Below are 18942 nucleotides of genomic sequence, written 5' to 3' on the forward strand. Positions count from 1 at the left end.
TGTTCACAAAGGAGTCATGTGATCCATCTACAGATACGTCAGAGCAGACAGCAGAGAACTGAAGCATGAGTGATGTCATAAGGTCTGTGATTGGCTGACTCTGAGTGAATTAAAGACAAAACTCAATTTATTTCAAATATCAAGGTATTGTTCGACAGTATGTCAAACGTTCTGTCTGTGAGACAGAAGTGCTGATGAAACTATTACTGATGATAATCTAAATACAGTTGTTTATATCTCTGTAGAATACCCCCCCACACACACACATAAACACACACATAAACACTCCTAATGCTTAAACCAGTGTTTCCCAACCTTTCTTTCAAAAAAAGGTCACAAAGTACATGATGATCTTTTAAGACAAACTAATGGACCGCGGCACAGTGGTTGGGAATCACTGGCTTACATTATGATCAATGAGCTTTAAATACACAATCAACGGAAGGAAACTCAAATCTTACCATAGTACCTTTGATTAAACCATGTGCAAAAATCATTACTAGTATCACAAGTTCCTGAAACTGAAAGTCTTTTCAGGTCTTGGAATCCAAAAAGAAGACATGAGATCAAGGTCCATTCCAAGTTAGGAATTCAAAATCCAAATGAGATTCTGAACAGTCCAATGTCCTGGGTTTTTCCTTAAATTCTACATTCTAGTTTTTTGGTTGTTTTTTTTAGATTTAAGAAAGGACATTTGGTTTAGTTTTGATGTGTTGAACAGTTAGACCTCCTCGGATCTTAAAACTTGAAGCTTTGTTCTCCTACTGGTGTGTAAGTGGACTACAAAACCTGCTCACAGACCTGCAGAGTCAAACACGTCCAGTACGAAGCTAACGGATCCTCCATGATTTTCCCTAACTGAGAGAATCAGGACATTAACCTGATTAAGTTTTCAAAACTTTTCCTAAAAGAGAAACTGGTCACAGTACTGGTGGATTTCTCCAGCATTGAATGTTAAAATTCCAGTTACAGTTTTAGCTTCAGAGGCGTCTTGACCAGAACCCTGAGATCAGGTTCTTCAAAGAACCTCGTCTGGGTTTTCCTGGACAGGTGTTCTGGTTTTTGGGCGGCGTGGTCGCAGCGAGGAGAAGCAGGATGACGCCGTGAGGGCGATGCGACTCATGCCCAGGTTCAGGCAGTGGGCCTCGGAGGTGACCGGCACCTCGGAGAAAAGGGCGCGGTCACGTGACATCTGCGCTAGGCTGCTGCCGCCATCGCTGCTCTCGATGTCCTTGACGATGTTGAGGATCTCCTGACGCTCCCTCTGACGAGTCAGTCCTCGAATGTTCAGAATGGCCGACACGTGCTTCTTCCTGAGCAAAGGAAAAAACATAGTCAGGTTCCATAAACCTAACTGCCTGGGAGTCGAACACAAACCAAAGAATGTGAATGTAGCACAAAACGTTAAAACAATGTAAACAAACATTGTAAACCAAGGGGACACAGTTCTAACGATAATGTATTCAAACCTCAAACTACTAACTCTATGGGGAATTCTCTGCCAATACTCCAACATGTTACAACAGATTTAAAGTATCAAAAACGTATTGTTCTGCAGTGAAGTGACAAGAGTCTGATCACAATTGAAAATATTTGTAATAAAATTGGTTTGTTATGAGCCTCTGGTCAAGATGAGGGTGCACAGGAAAAAAAATCATTCAGGCACAAAACTAAACAGCTACAATAATAAAAGAACAATTACAAAGTACCAGCCTCATAACACACACACAAACACACACACACACACACACAAACTGTGGGTTAAAGGTGACATTTCAGTGCAGCTATGTCACAATCAGAGAGGAAGGAAAGTGTTTGTGTGTTTGTGCTGCCTTCTTAACGATCACACCCACAAACACACACATACCTACAAACACACACATACCTACAAACACACACATACCTACAAACACACACACACAAACACGGTGAAAGGATATTTACATTTTTGTCAAAGTCAAGTGTTTTTTTGCAGGTCTATTTCCCAGGTTGTTCTTTAACCTGGGCTCTGAACACACTGGTCATCTGTCGAACCTTAGTCTCTTAATATAAGAAACACAACAAAATATAATTCACTGAAACACCAAGTTTAATCAGGCTAAGTTTGCCGTCCGTACCTCACATCTGGAAACTCTCGGACCAGAACTCCCACCTCCATCTGGATGGAGGGAACATCCTCCAGCTGAATGATCTCTGAGATGTGGGACAGGGTGCTGTCCAACCAGCTGGAAGGAGACTCCTTTAAGGACGACACAGGGATAAGAAACAGAAAAGACGGGAGGTCAAAGGAACAGCAGAGAATGTGGTGATTAACCTTCGACCTGTACACTGACCAGGTCTTTGAACAGGACTTTGATCTGTCGGCCTTCATCCCTGAGTCGTGCAGCCATCCTCTTCCTCATTTTTGCGGAGGTGCAGATGATTCGACCTCTCATGACGGAGCGGAGATATTCCATCACCACGCGGCGGTGGATCTCTGCCACCAGTGACTGAGAGAGAAATGCAGAAAAAGAGTGGATCAGCCAGAGGCCCAGGTCCAGGTCAGGTCTCAGGGCTAAATGTCCCACATGTTGGTGTCCTGGTGTACCTGGTACGGAGGACTGTCCATCCTGTGAAATTTCTTGAAGTGATCTTTGATCAGAGTCTCAATCTGCTCGTATGGCTCTGTGTTATTGAGCCACTTCCTCTTTACCAGACGCTCAAAGAAAGGCTGAGACACACACACACACACACACACAGAGTGTGAATTGAAGTTAAATAGTTTCTGCTAGGATGTTGTCACATCATGGTCAAATCAAAACTGTTTGATGAGCACAGGGTGTGTGAGTGTGTTCTTACCCTGATGGCCAGGAACAGTCTCTCGGACAGAACTCTGACTCCACAATGGGGTCCAGAGCTTTGTTGGCTCGATGCAGGGAGTCCTCACTGACAGACGGGTCACACTGGGCACAACGCTGCACAAATCCTCTGTGCACACAGATACAAACAGAGTCATCATTCTTAGATAGTCCTATTTAGTTTGTCTTTACTGTACTCGACCCAGTGCTTCATAAAGTACTGGCCTTGTGTCTGTTCTTACCTGAATGGAGGACAACAGTTGACCAGAGCAATGGTTTTGGACACATATCCATCATCGTTGTTTCCAAACGTCTCCGTCTGCATGGCGTCATGGAACATCTCCACTTTTCGCTGGAAACTAGTAAAAACCATAAAAGGTCAAACACTGAACTAATCACTTTTCAACACCCTGATAACAACAACTGTTCATGCACCTGTACAGAAAGTCAGCCAGGCCATTCAGACTGCACTGAGCCACTCTGGAGCCGAGACTGCGGTTGATGGAGGCTGAACGTTCTAAATCCACCTGGAGCCTCTGATAAACACACAGAAAACAATGTCTTCTGTTATTAGCTACAACAGTCCTGGTACAGACACCAGAGCTAACGTTAGCTACAACAGTCCTGGTACAGACACCAGAGCTAACGTTAGCTACAAAACCTGTTCATGTTGTTAAATATTAAAATTTGATAATCGTGTAATTAATTGTAATTAGTTAAGAAAACCACTAAGGTTTTCATGTGTTAGGGTAACAATTTGTCTTACAAAATATTTTTGGAAAATCCTCCTAAAAAACCTACAAACTACTTCACCAAAACAAAGACATTGGACCAGTGGAAGTACCAGAAGGGCAGCTCATAGTGTGTGTGTGTCTCTGTGAGTGCATGTGTGTATGTGGTGTTTGTTTGTGTGACAGAGAGACAGACGGGGACAAATATCAGGAAGTGCTCGGTGTTGACTTTGGCTGTACTTGAAGGTCAGACTCAAAAACATAACTAATGAACCCTGTGAATCTCCTTTACATAACACTGCCATCTACTGACTCAGCCGGCTATATTTAAACAGACAGGAAGCTGATGGCGGGTGGAGACTTACCTGAATGACAGTCTTGGCCAGACTGATGTGATATTCTTCAATGTGCAGACTCTCCATCCACCTCTTCTCTTCTTCATCCAGGACCTGACTCAGTTCTGTGGTCACTTTAGCCTGAAGAGGAAACACAAACACCCTTCATTTTAACATGTATATTCACTAAATACATTTAAATAAATACACATTAAGAAAACTTCATAATAAATTATGGCCTCAGAGAATCCTCTAGAACACTGAGAACGTGAAGTACCTTAAACTATACAAAGCTGTCAACTTTTACATTTTATATTTATCCTATTACAAGTTTATATTCACACAAAAAAACCAAGACAAATATAGTTAATAATACATTCAATATATTTAACACATTGTCTGTTATTGTGAACATGTGAGCAGTGGCTTCTCTTCTCTACAGCAGTCCTCCACATGACACGCAGAAAACACTGAAGTTGGTGCATGGACATCAACCACCAACAGGCCACCAACAGGAATGGAGGATCAGCTGCGTTTCTCACCCTGACAGAGTTCAGACAGTCCAGTTCTAGTCTGTCCACGGTCTCTGCAGGCAGCAGAGGACTGAGCTGGGACATGTTGAATGGACTTGTGATGCACACGGTCCCCAGGACGTCCCTGAAACAGAACAATACGATGGAGTTTAATAATCAACTGAGCTAAGGACTTCAAAATAAAAGTAAAACCTGGAGATACTAGATACTATAGAAAAATCTCAGCGCCACCCTGTGGTAGATTTTATGGTGACATGATCTGTACCTGTTGTAGATGTTGTGAAGCCAATCCAACAGAGAGTAGATGTCTGTCACCTCCAGTGGGTTGTCTGTGATGGCCTCCAGTCGCCTAGCAACTGCACTATGATAACTCTGCACATAGACCTGAAGGTCATGAAATGAAAAGTTAAACGTCAATAACCAGAAGTTACATTTTAGATCAAATGTTACACCATCTGATAAAAAATGCCCCTCAGCATTACATTTCAATGTTAAAAACTAGAAAACCTTGGAAGATCGTCTGACCTGGAAGGCCTGGTATTCCTCTGGGTAAATTGAAGCCACATTCCTGTTGGCAGCTCCCAGGTCGTCCACCACCCTAGCTCTGAGACGACCCAGGTACCCGTTCAGCTGTCCGGCAGTGAACTCTGCTCTCTGAGGCAGTGAACCATCAGCAGCTTCCTCCACAGCCTCCTTCCACTTCTGCTTCAGCTGACGAGGTCTCGGGCCCCCAGGGGCCGCTCCCACACTCACGGCCCAGTCTTTGTCGGCCTGCTCCTCTTGCTGCAGCACCTGCTCACACAAACACGCACGGGGAAGGTCAGGAACTGTGCTGATGACATCACTCTAACCAGTGCAGCAGCGGCTCTCACCTGGACCACCAGCCCCAGATTGGGCCCAGCTGTGGGGCAGCGCAGAGACTCCCTGACCACGGCCCACAGCTCCTTCTGCAGCTCCTCATACAGCAGCTCCACGTCCTTCACCTTTCTGCGTCCGCCACCTTTGACACTTGGGCTGACGCTGTCCTCCGGCGTCGTCACAGCGCCCTGCTCTGCAGCGGAAGACTCATTACACTCCTGCTCCAGCTCCAGGACGTGAGAGTCTGCCAGGAACAGGTCTCGCTTCTTCACCAGCTGCAGGATCTCAAGGACTGGGGGACACCAGGGGACACAGGACAAAGGGGTAGATGAACACCACACAGGGGCATTAAATGTTGTCCCCAACAAAACTGTCAATGCAGAGAAGAGCCCAGATCTATTCACAGTAGATCTATGTCCTTAACACGTTCTTCCTGTTAATTACAACAACCTGATGGTTGTTTCCAACACTCATTTACAGTCTAACCCTGTGAGAAGGCGAGGCCACTCTGAGGTCAGCAGATGATGTCACAGCAGTAGCATGACCACGTCTGAGTTCAAGTAAATGAGGAGACTAGACTGTGGTGTGGTGGTCAGCTCTGCAGAAAGGTGGAGTAACAACACATCCGTTTTTAATGGTATGGAACAGGAACTCTTTTTTTTTTTTTTTATTCTAGGAGATGGAATGAAAATGTTCTCATGTATTCTCTGAACTAAAGGAAGGTTCCAGAGATTTACCTCTTTTTTCTCAGAAACACAGCTCTCATTGTTCAGTTTTGGTGTTGAAGGGAAATACGTTCCAGCTGGTAGGTTTAAGCTCCGCCCACCTCCAACTATTTCCTCCCTACACACCCCCTCCTTCAGCACCACCATCAGCAGGTCTGTGCCACTGAACCCTGAAGTTCACGTTGCTGCAGCTCCACAGACGACACTGACACCTGCTGTGGACCCTGAGCTGAAATACCACGAGGTGTTTGAGGAAAACCCCCAACTGCCCTCACTCATTTACAGCCTGAACACCACATGTTCAGTACAGTCAGAGAAGGCAACAACGTTTACCCAAAGATAATAATGATCTTTGACACGTCGACATGTTTCGGTCCTGTAGTCAGGACTCAGCTTGATATTGTAGAATCTGAATGAATCTGCTGACTCAGACTCTACCTCCTCCATTTCACTGGAGTATAGAAGTGTGTGTGTGTGTGTGTGTGTGTGTGTGTGTGTTTTAGTGTACCGACTGTAATCAGAACCCAGTCTTCACATTTTTCCTGGTGTTGTTGGAGGTGAATGGCTTCTCCTTAAGACACATGACTCAGCGATGTAGCACCTGAACCCAATCACCCACAAACATTCTCACTGTGTCTTAACAGGACTCTTACTCTGTGATTCTATAAGGACAGATTGGTGGGACAATATCTGTGACTTTTAAATTCACAGACTGTGTGAAGGAGAATGAACTTTATTGTCATTGTACAGATATAAACAACAAATTCCATCTTCTGTATGTAACACACCAATGTTTAGTAGTGGGACGATGGAAGGACTGTGATTGGGTTATTCTCCAACGTTACTTATAAGCTCCACAAAACACTAATTAGTGTTTACCAGAAGAAGATGAGATGTTTCAAAAACTGATGGAGAAACTATGAAATAAAACATTTTTGTTAGCTTAGGCTCTTTTTCAAAACTTTTCACCTCCAAATATCAGCCTTTGTTGTGACCCGTCTGTCTCTCTGCTCCTGTCTGCTCCCTGTGGTTAATTAGTGTCATCACTCTCACCTGTGTCACCTGGTGCCCTGCGTATGTACACCTCTCTTCTTACGTATGTACTTTCTGCATCTGATCCTTATCTCCCCAGTGCTGCAACCGTGTCCCCCAGTAAGTAACACTTTGGTTCTAGTGTTAGATTTTTTAGTGTTTCCATTTGCAGCAGAACTGTCCTGTAAAGATACACTGCAAGATTTATTTCTGCCAGATTTTACCCACAATCCAAGTTGTTGATTCTCCTGCAGTTGTGGTTCCATGTTACTTCCCCACTGTGTGTTTCTGAATCATGTGAACTGCACCTTTAAGCCAATCACCTGCTGTTAAGAACCCAGATGCTGCTCTCACTGTTGATGGAAGAACTCTAAACTCCCTCTGATCCACGTGTCCTTCCTGTCACAGCAGAATAATGAGCAGCTGCTCCTCACACGTGGCTCCTTATGTTCCTCTGGATTTTCAGATGTGTATTTACACAGAGTCTTGGCTAAAAGTGCGAGCGTCCACCTGCAGGTAGACCCTGGTGTCCTGGGTAACACACACACACACACACACACACACCTCAGATCCTGCCTTTTATCCCTGTGACCTTTGACTCTTTGGTGTTGCTGATTATGTTTGAGTTGGTTTACGTGCGCCCCCTGCAGCATGTAGTCAATGAGTTTATTCTAGACTTGTTAGGACTTGAAATTCCTAACAGCAGTGGAGTAATCCTAATAAAGCAGCTGCTCAGAGAGAGGCAGGTGGGCCGATGGACTGAAGGCTTCAGGTTCGAGTCCACCACTGAGGTGCTCTGAGCATGGCAGCGTGCCCACACACTGCTCCCCGGGTGCTGTCACTGTCTGCAGTGGTGTGCTGTGTCACAATGACAAGTAATAATTCACTTCTACTCTGGTACAACAAAAACCCCAGAACGACAACAATAAACAAGCCACGCCTCGCTAGATATAAGAACTAATGATTAAGCTCTACTAACGATGACGACGACCTCCACTGAACTGAAGGAGTTTTCTCTAAACAGAAGCAAGAAATATTTGGTTTCACAACAAGTACCTGCAGGGTCTGCTGGGACATTACACAATCCAGCTGAACCATAGGAACAGCTCTCTCTCACACACACACACACACACACACACACACACACACACTGTTCCCTGTTGGGTTGCTCTGTTTATTGATGTTGAGGATGATGATGATCTATCAGAGAACGTGCAGAACGTGCTTCATGCTCGGCTGCTGTGCGGCTTTTAAAGTCAAACCTGCAGCTGATGAGAATCTTAGCTCTCCACACTCTCCTTGGAGTGTACGATGCATGAAGAGAGCAGGGAGAGTTCAGATGTCAGCGAGTTTACAGTAGGAAGAGAGTGAAAGGTCAGGTGTTCATGCGTGTTTGCTTTTCTCCTGCGCAGGTTTTTGACTGAACAACTGACGATGATGATCACTGACATTCCCTCTACTTCCTGTCTGATTCTTTTAGCTGTCGTCTCCTGACTGGCTGACTGACAGTGACTGAGCTCAGCTCTGTTCTCCTCCTCTCACACTGACACAGGTTTGGACCAACTGACCATGGAGGCTGTCTCCAACGACAGCAGGGGATTGTGGGTGAAATCTGTCAAAACACCTCGTAGTGTTTCCTGTGAGCAGTTCACATGGACCAGGTGTTCACACTCAGTGATGGTGTTTCACTGCTAAACACTAAATAAATGGGGGGGAGTGTTTGTACCTGCATTAGTGGTATATGTCAACACACACACACACACACACAAACACACACACACACACACACAAACACACACACACACACACACACACACAAACACACACACACACACACACACACACAAACACACACACACACACACACACAAACACACACACACACACACACAAACACACACACACACACACACAAACACACACACACACACACACACTGAATTACAAAGAGTGTGCGCAGCAGGAAGCTGATCTGCTGATAATGTCACTTTTTAAAACAAGTTCTGACCTGCTTCACAGAGGACTGAGCCCTCGTTAGTTTCTTCTCCTCACTTCACACCCTCTCTGGACATTTAGTCAAATGTTAAGTAATGACATCGACCGTCATCACTGAGGGTGCGTTCAATTTGTTTCCTGCAGTTTCCCTTACGGGTGGGTCGGCCTGCATCATATTGGATTTGAATGGTGTATTTACACATTTGGTGAAGTCATATTTACTGCCCGTAAATAAAAAGTGACATTAGTCTGTGTCATCACAGCTGTTAAGAAAATAAACACTTCAAATGACATGTGCAAAAATGTAAACGGCACAAAAATGATTTCTTTCAGATGTCAGAACAAACATTTAGTCAAAACGTTTTTCTAGGTTTAAACATGTGGCAACTGAAAGAATTCCAATATTAGAACTCCTGATATCGTCCAGACCTCCAATCATTTTTATCTGCATGTCATATATGTAAACAAGGGTGTGGAGGAAGTTAACAAACACACACACACACACACACACACAAACACACACACACACACAATCTTGACCAATCATTCATTAGGAAACAAAGTAAACAGGCTGTGATAAACAATAGACGCCCTTTAAAGAGTTCCATGAGTGACAAATACTTCATCTTAACTGCCTACACACACACACACACACACACACACACACACACACTTCCCAATGACATTCCAGTGTTGTGGAAACTCCTGGAGAGTCCCGGCGTTGATGACGATCTAAGAACCCTTGGTCTCAGGTTCTACCAAGAACGCCAACTCTACGTCCTCTACGTCCACTACGTCCTCTACCACCACTCCGTCCATCGTCTTCTTACCTGACAGTGGTTCTCTGGGCTTCACCTCCTCCACCACCTCCTCCTGCACCGGCGCCTCATCTGCCGCCTGCGACGCGTTGTCAGTCATCGATTCCCTTTTCAGCTTCCCCCGGCCGACCATCTTCATGAAAGACACTTTGCGGCTGCTGGAGTCGCACTCACTCCCCGTGAAGTTGCTCTCACCATTGAAGGACTCCTTGTCTCGGTATTTCCCCGCAAATCTGCAGAGAAATAAAAAAAAAAAAACCTCAGATGAATCTCAGATCCTGTCTCGTTTTCCTAGTGTTTTAACTTAACCTCACCTGAGCAGACTTCCTTCGGAGCTTCTCCTCCCTCTCTTCTTCTTCTCCGTAGGTGAAGGTGTGTCCTGCCCTGACCCCTGTGGGGAAGGAGTAGTATTTCCTTTGCCTTTTGCTGATGCCCTCAGTGTCTTTCCCAGTTTCCCCAGGCTCTTCAGGGGAGACTTGAACTTGAAGGAACCTTTTGCTGAACCACTGCCTCCACCGTTTCCCTTCTTCCCTTCGTTAGCTTCATTTTCATCTTCTTCGTCCTCGAAAGGGTTGCGGTCCCTCGGCACGTCGCCATCCAGGAGAGAGCTGCCAGGCGACCAGTGGTGGCTGTGACCGCCATTGTCGTGGATGTCATCGTCGTCAAAGGGGCTGTGATGTTGGGGGGTGATGTTCAGACTCATCCTGCGGAGGATCCAAGCGTTGTCAAAAGTCGGACCGCCGCCTTTCAGACGCACTGGGAGGTTCTTGAGTACAGGCATGATGAATGTAGGGACAGGGGGACAGGGAGGGGGAAACCTAAAAAGAAGAGGAAGTGACATCATACGGTCAGAGGGGAATAGTGACAGTAGAAAGGCTAAATCAACACTCAGTGTAACCTGCCACAGAGGCTAAGCTAACAGAAGCTCATGTTAGCTTAAAAAAAACCTTAAGTTTGTCCTCATTAAAGGAATCACTTCCTCGGTGCAACATGGGAATTTGAAGAAACTGTACTGAGTAACAAAGAAAACGTTATCATCATCAGACACTGATATCCCAGGTGTGTGTGTGTGTGTGTGTGAATTTTGACCTTCAGATTAAAACACTTCCTCTTATCGATGCAGAGTCCGGCAGCTGAAGTTTAACTAGGACCTGATCTGGGTTCTGACTCACTGCAACTGACTTCTCAAAGACCTTTTACAATGTCATTTGTCGCTGAGTGGAAAAAAACTCTGTTGATCCTAAGCTTTAGTGAGAATGGGACATGCTGCTTCCTGATTGGCTGCCAGGTGTTTAATGAATTATCAAGGTCTACAGTTTGACCCCGTCCAGGATGGTGTGTGTGCCAACCCCTCGGTTTCTTTGGTAACAATGGCTTCTTGGACATGCACAGTCCCACAGACATAAAACACTAAGACATAAATATGTCAACCATTAACAGGTGAAAGCGCAGCAACGATCTTTATGACTCAAACAAACAGACACTTCAAACACAGTCTGAAGAGGAACCAGTGGAGTTACCAACACTCCAACAGAAGTCGAGTCGTTTAAAGATCAAATCTCCAAAAAGAGGATATTTCATCTCTGTCTAACATGTGACCCCTCCCCGTCTAAAATAATGGTTCTTTGTTGTGACATTCAATTTCTATGTTGTCAGATTCCATATAACCATACATCAGAATCATATCCATTGACTGAAATAACAAATTGATTTTCTCCATGCACATTAAATATTATTTATTATATTAGAGAGGAAGGGGAAGAGAGAAAGCTGGGGGAGAGGGGCAGAGTGGGGTGAGAGAGAGAGAGAGAGAGAGAGAGAGAGAGACAGACAGAGAGCGAGAGAAAGCGGATGTTGTTGATGTTGTTAGTTTCCAGTCTCACCAGCTCAGGACACGTCTGCAGCTAAAAATACATAAAACAAACTCGTAGCAATGCTCAGTGTGTAGGGCAAAGTGGGAAGTGATTCAATGGAACTGGTTCCATAAATACCCAGCAGCCCTGGCGGCAGGCTCAGGAAGCCCGTGTGGAGCTCACACAAACACACACACACACACACACACAACCTGTTTTTCTTCAAGAGTGAAGCAGGGCATCAGGGAAGCAGGTCCACACAAACAATAGGAGCGGAAAGAACCTCGATAGTGCGGTGGGTCTCCCTGCTGCCCGTGTGGGCAGCATTCCACCACAGTGTCTAGAACCCAGGTCTTCAGGAGGCTTTGCCTTGAGGTGTTCGGGGCACTTTTGGATGAAGAGTGACAGAAGATCAGCAGCAAAGTCAGAGACAGCGTCTCTGTCCCGATAGACAGGAGGCTTAGCTGGAGAAGATGAAGATGAAGATGAAGATGCTGTGAGATCTTCACATGGAGGGACCAGGATGGACAGGGTCAAACCAGAGGGACAGGACAATGTGTATGGGGATCTGGGGATCATGGGTTCACATCCCAGCCTCTGCAGGACTGTGGTGTGTTGACACCACATACTGTGTACAGTGTGTACATTAGTCTCTTTAACAAGAGCACCAAATACAGAGGACAACTGTTGTTGTCTGTTTAAACAGTATCTGTGTACAGTGAACGTACGATCACATGACAAATTACAAATAACGTTCAGACCAGGCTTTGATGACTTTAACCAGTAATATTAATAAAGTGATTAACTAATTAGCGTGGGTACAGTGTGTGTGTGTTTTTGAACTCTTCAGAAAATGTGTCCAAGCAAAATTAAAATTAAAGTCATGAGGCAAAACTCATAACCCGCCATTCTTCAACATGAGGTCAAAGTCAGTCCTGATCAAATAGTGAAAATATTTCAGCAGCATTAAAACATAACTCAGGGTCAAAGTCACAAAACAAACAGGAAGCCAGGACCAGAAACAGATATGGAATCAGACATGGACGCAGGCCTCAGCCTTGACTTATGGCGTGGGCGGAGGGCGGAGAGTTTGATTATGACTAATGACAGTAAAGATAATGGGCTGATCCATGTCTGCAGGAGGAAACACTGAGAACATTCAGAACCGTAAAAAATAACAACAACTCTGACAGACCATCACTCACATGCTGGGATGTTTGGGAGCAAACTGCTGCTACATCACAGATTCAGCAACGTTGTCTACAAGTACTGCTGTAGCTAACGTTAGCTCTGGTGTCTGCACCAGGACTGTTGTAGCTAACGTTAGCTCTGGTGTCTGTACCAGGACTGTTGTAGCTAATGTTAGCCCTGGTGTCTGTAGCTATGGTGTGCTATAGCTATAGTTTGTGTTCGAACACAGCCTGATTCGGGTGACATCATCATGAGGGAGCAGCAGCTGGGAGGAGGCTGAAAACTCACCAGTCAGTGACAGAATTTGACATTTTACTACAACATGAGACCAAAAAATAAAAAGTACATTAAATACATGAATATGTGTAACATTCATTAAATGTCTTGTGCTGAAAGATATATTTACTTTGCATACTTGGAAAAATATAAGTTAAAAAAAAGCGGGGGAACAATAAAGGGTCCACAGCCGCCCACAACGTCTGCACATGACTGCACATTTTCATGTCATGCAGCTGTCAGTCACACAGCATTTACTTATAACCAGTGATTGACTTGTGTCCAATAGGAGCCTGCCCCAGATGTTATGTCATAACATTTTCTCTGTCTGTCTCTCTGTGGTTTTTATTGAATTGAACTTTAATTTAAACTTTTTTTTGTAGTGTTTTTAGAAATGATATAACAAACAAGGACGACATCGCCTTCTTTGGACATAAACTTCCAGTGTGTTCTTCTTATGGATGACATCGTCCATTTCCCACATACTCCAACCACAAAGAAAAAAAAAACAGAACTTGAAACTGCACATGAGGCTCAGTAATCCAAGAGTCAAATGTGAGATTCTGTTTCCTCTGGTGCAGAGAGAAAAATGATCTCAAGGATGTTCTTTTTCCTCTGAGGTATGAAGTTGAATGTTTAACATTCAGGCGATGGTGGACGGAGAACTCCATGACATCCAGTAATAATAAGTGCAGCTTATATAAGTTCACCTGCAGGCGGAGACGCTGACAGACGTGATGTGGGCATAGGCACAAAAACACAACATGTGATCCCTGTAAGCCAGCAGGAAGCTGCTGCCGACTCAACATGGTTTTTCACATCAGGCTGCTCTGAAGTCACTCACTCACACTGCATGTCTCTGTCTTTACATTTAAAATAACAGCTCAGCAGACTTTCACAGAAATGAAACTCAATCTCCTCTCTGTGGACCAAGGTGCTGAAGCGCTGCTCAGACCCAGTGCAGACCAGAAGTGACAACGTGACGACATGCAATTCAAAAATCCTGGACCAAAGTTTGAGCTTTTGTTGGATTAATATCTCCATATTTTTCCATTAACACTGAACTGGAGCCACTGAACTGAACAAACTCTGTTTGTTCGATGTTGATTTCCTAGTCAACTAAATCCTGGCAGAGACTGTAACAATGATCCAGATGAAAGACTAATCCCAGAGCCAGCGTCACCGTCTCCTTCAAACTCAAATCCAACATTTCTGTGTGAAAATGTCATAAGCAAACGCCTCAAACTGTTAAATCATCACAGATTATGTTTTAAATATTCACACCTCAGCATGAGAATGTGTACGAGGGGCCGTTTTCTGGGTGTTTTCTCAGGTCATCTCCAGCACAGAGGTCAAAGTTTAAAAAAGCACAGAGCAGAGTTCAGATAGAAGCAGAAGTTTGTCAGTTTTTGCAGGAAGTGTCAGGAAGTTTAAATGTGTCATTCAGTGGACGGACGGGTCGTTTTTATTCTTTAAAAGACAAAAAGCGCCATTATTTTTATTATTATTTATTACATTATAGGCAGTTTTTCTGTTTAGGTTAGACTTGGCATCCAGAGTGAGTTGGGTGTGTGCTGAAGGAACACTCTGAGACAGAAACACTCTGGACTATGAACCCGTTTTATTCTTCTGTTCGCAGCTTTCATAAGAAACACACTTCCCTGACTCAGCAGCTGTGTCATATGTCACACACACAGACACACACGGCCAGTGGCGCAGCTGAATAAAGACACAGTCTGTGCATGTCAGAAATGCTTGTCTGCTACACAACAACACAACAACACACACACAGCTCTACTGTGAGGACAGACAGAAACAACCAAACCGTGGTCTGACCAAGTCTGACGATGGATCTGAGTGTAGGGACAGTCAACTCTGACCAAATAACTCAGATGTAAAAGAAAAACACTCAACTATTCCTTTAAACACCTTGAAAACATTTGTAACATTACATAAATATAGCATTTAACATGACTGGTACTAAATATATCAAACATCCAAGGTGACACTGGACAAACTCCCCTTGACACCTGTCCTCCACTGATCACCTGGGGGGGGGGGGGGGGGGGGGAAGATCATGTACTGAAGACAAAGTGAAGCAGAACGTCTTTCCATTGACATTTATGCGGAAAAACCAGTAAAAAGCATTATTGGTTAACTGGTTAACTTCAATCAATGAGACTTTAGGACTGATGTGCCCTTTACACACACACTCACTCACTCACACACACACACACACACACCTGTATAAACGACAATAATCTAGAAACATCAAATAAATACAGTTATTTCATGATATTAATATTAAAACATTCTAATTACACTTCTGCAGATAAATCCCAGTAAAAACGTGTAACGGATTTAATGTGAACTCACTGGAGGAAGCCATGTTGCAGGCTGAGCGCCACAACCCGGGACAGAAGCGTCGGAGTCTGCTGACCGTGACCGAGAGAGCTCCGGTGATGTGTCTGTGTCCGAGTACCTGACCCTCTGCTCGACTTCTGTTCTCAGACTGTGAGACAGGCTGATGCCTTCAGGCGCGGTCGGAAATGTCGAAATTCTTGAGCGGACTCCACCTTATCAGTAATACAAATGTGGTTCCTTGGTTTTAACGCTGACTTGTCTTATTTTCTTAAAGGTAAAATCAACTTTTCAGTAACGTATTGAATAAATAAATTGAAATTGAAATATCTGAATTTAATTGAATATGAATTTTCTGGCTGTGAAAGCCGGTATATTAAACGTACCTGAAACCTGTCGACCAATCACGAAGCAACTCGTCTTATTTGCATAACAGTGTAACCTTTCAGTGATGTTTACCATATCATTATCGATTTATAGAGTTTACGAGATTGAAAGGATCAATTCTGATCAGATTTTTAACGGTGAAGTTAGAGATGAATATGTGGCAGAGAGTAGTGAGGCTTCAGGAAATGTTTATACTTCAAACTTTTCATCTACCTCCACAGAGCTGTAGTAAGCCAGCTGTTACCTTTTAAAGCTAACATCAGTAAAAACAAACTGTCTTTTAATTCAAACTTTGTGAGAGATAAATTAATGCTTTAGAAACAAAAATCTGAAATGTATTTACCAGAAATGTTCTAAAGTTCAAAACAAAGTAACTAGTAATTAATGACCTGACTTTAAATCAGTACACTGACCCTGCTGACCTGGGTCCACGTGACCGTGCAAATGAAATCTATGGAGACAGGAAGACATGAAGACATCTCCCTGTTTAATACATGAATGAAAACTTATTGTGTTGTGAAAGTTGTCTCACACACACACACACACAGGTATGTCAACTGTTGTCGGAACTAAAGATTGACAGCCATGTTTGGACATTTTGTCAATTAATTATAACAAAAGTTGGCAAAAGGTGTGTGTGTGTGTGTATGTGTGTGTGTGTGTGCGCACAAACCAGAGTTAATGAAAAAAAAGGTCACCTCTCCTGTGTGTATAACAGCTGACTGACTGAGACCTGAACACACACACAGTGAAACGATGACTGGTGAAGGTCACTCTGTGAAGAAAGGAGAAGTTGAGGAGTTCGTACATTTCATCACTGGACTTAATGAAGTCTCATGTTCTGACTTTGCATTTCTGAAGAGTTGGAGTCAGCGTTTCACTGACACTGAGCTCAAGAGAAATGTAAAAAAAAAGTGAAGAATTTCAATTGATTCAGTTTCCATGAATAAAAATGAAAATATTTCCATTTGCACTTTTCCTGCAAAAAGCTGATAAATCAGATTTCTTTTCTTTGTTGTCAAATCTAAATCGACCTCCACCTTCAAACACGGAGCTGCTCCAGCTCACAGCGGTTTAAACAGTGACCTTCTCTCAGCTTATCACTAACACATCAACAACCGCTCAGATAGATGAGTGATTTGAACTGACTCTGTGACTCATGGCTGGCCTGTTGAAGTTTGACTGTGTCAGCAGTCCATAAAAGAAAGGCTCCACATGAGTGAGAGAAGAATGGGTGACAGAGAGGACCAACTCTGATCACACCTTCAGACTAAAAAGTATTTACATCACAGATTCATCATTCATCATCCATCCTCTCTTGAACCTTTTCACTGATGCACAGGGAGACCAGAGTCGGTCCCACCGTCAGCTCCAGATTTATACACCTGAGAGAGTCCTGCAAAGACACTGATGTTATGTGGCATCAGCTTTATTTACCTTCTTACTGACAACATTGTTTTCACTGGAGACCAGTGGAAAACAAAGGTAGAAGAAGGATGAGTGAGACAGAAAAACAAGAACGTGTGTGTATGTGTGTGTGTGTAAGTACAACACACAGGGAAGACAGTATGGAAAGGTCTATAAGTGAATGAGGCCGTGGCCACCTACAGAGCAGAGGAAGGTGCCGTTCACAAACACAGAGCTGAGGAAACAACAGCAGGACACCAGGCTGCTGCTCTAAAGGAGCAGTTCAACATGTTCATCTGTGTCCAGTTCATCAAGAAGGTGAAACCAAACCTTGGCAGACAGTCAGACAGTTCAGGGCTGAAGACGCAGCGTGGTTTAGAAAATGTCCCAGAATACATCATGGAGGAGTGTCTCTAATTTGACTGCCAAAAGAATCAGAACCAATCAAATCATTCCTTCATTCTGTTTCTACTGCCATCAGTCTCCATCCCGTGGCGAGCTGCTCGCAGCCTTGCGGTGGGAGGATCAGGTTTGTTGTCAGAGGTTCAAATCCCACCTTTGCCGACAGATGCTTTATCAAACACACAGCAGAGGATAACCACCCTAATTCACACGTCTTCATAGTGTACGGTGCTGAGTCACTGCTACTGCCTTCTCTTTGTCCGTTCCTGAGGAGGACCTAATGTTTGTGGTCATGTCTTTTGATGTGAGACGGTTTCCTTTCCTCTTGTTTGGTGTCAACAAAAGGCCTGAATGTCATGTTATTTTACAAAAGAATTCCCCAGCAGCACAGGGCTGACAGTCAACTGGTGATAAACTTCAGTCAGTTCTGATGAGAAAAGGCCGGTCAGCCTGAGAGGTTCAGGTGCTGGGACGAGAGCATGTGTTCATCTTTATGTTATGACACGTGAGTGACGGAGAAGAAGAACCATAGCACGTCTTCATGACCAGAGCAGATATACCAGGTGACCAGTCCATCACCAGGGTTGTATTTAAAGAACAAAGAACCATGCAGCCTCAGATTCACACCTAGGTCCAGTTCAGAGTGACCAGTGATCTCACCAGTGTCCACACTGACAATTCAGACTCTACCTACAGTAGACTTGGAGACGTCTACTGCAGTCACCTGAGAGTCAGAGTCTTCAGTCCAGGTCCAAACCCTGTCTCAGACTGAACTGCTGTCTTTGGCCTCTGAGCCCAACATGTGACTGAGACGTTGGTGATAAAGGGTTAAAGTCAACCTGAAGGTCGTGGTCCTTCAGGTTGACTGAGCATCATCCAGACCACAGAGGTCTAAACATCATTGGTCAGGACAAATGAAAGGTTCTTACCTTCAGTGCTGCTTCAGGACAACAGAGTAATCCACCAGTGTGTGTGTGTGTGTGTGTGTGTGTGTGTGTGTGTGTGTGTGTGTCCCCTGGGTTCCTCTCTGATTCTTCCTTGCTCCAGGTTCTTCAGTGTCTTCTGTTTTCAGCAGAATTCATTGGGTTTGGCTAATTTGTTTTATTTTTAGTTATTGTCCTCTTGTCTTCTTGTCCACTGCGTCCTCGTCTCTGATGCTGTGTCCCAGTCTGCCTTCTGTTCCCCTCAGCTCGCTGCACGC

The 18942-nt window shown here is 44.2% G+C and overlaps 1 protein-coding gene across 1 annotated transcript; it reads right to left on the reverse strand.

Annotated features, from left to right (window-relative positions):
- Positions 1 to 105: 105 nt before the first annotated feature.
- Positions 106 to 10645, reverse strand: LOC103378335 (tumor necrosis factor alpha-induced protein 2-like). The gene is given in 15 exon segments (XM_025054839.1): positions 106 to 1313; positions 2118 to 2239; positions 2334 to 2489; positions 2588 to 2710; positions 2839 to 2882; positions 2885 to 2967; positions 3080 to 3196; positions 3273 to 3373; positions 3934 to 4044; positions 4446 to 4560; positions 4702 to 4820; positions 4962 to 5228; positions 5309 to 5586; positions 9877 to 10097; positions 10179 to 10645. Coding segments are annotated over 15 exon segments (2619 nt in total). The 3' UTR covers positions 106 to 1018.
- Between the last annotated feature and the right edge of the window lie 8297 nt (positions 10646 to 18942).

Source organism: Cynoglossus semilaevis, chromosome 4 (genome assembly GCF_000523025.1).
Source record: "Cynoglossus semilaevis isolate Cse_v1.0 chromosome 4, Cse_v1.0, whole genome shotgun sequence".
In the NCBI taxonomy this organism is placed as follows: domain Eukaryota; kingdom Metazoa; phylum Chordata; class Actinopteri; order Pleuronectiformes; family Cynoglossidae; genus Cynoglossus; species Cynoglossus semilaevis.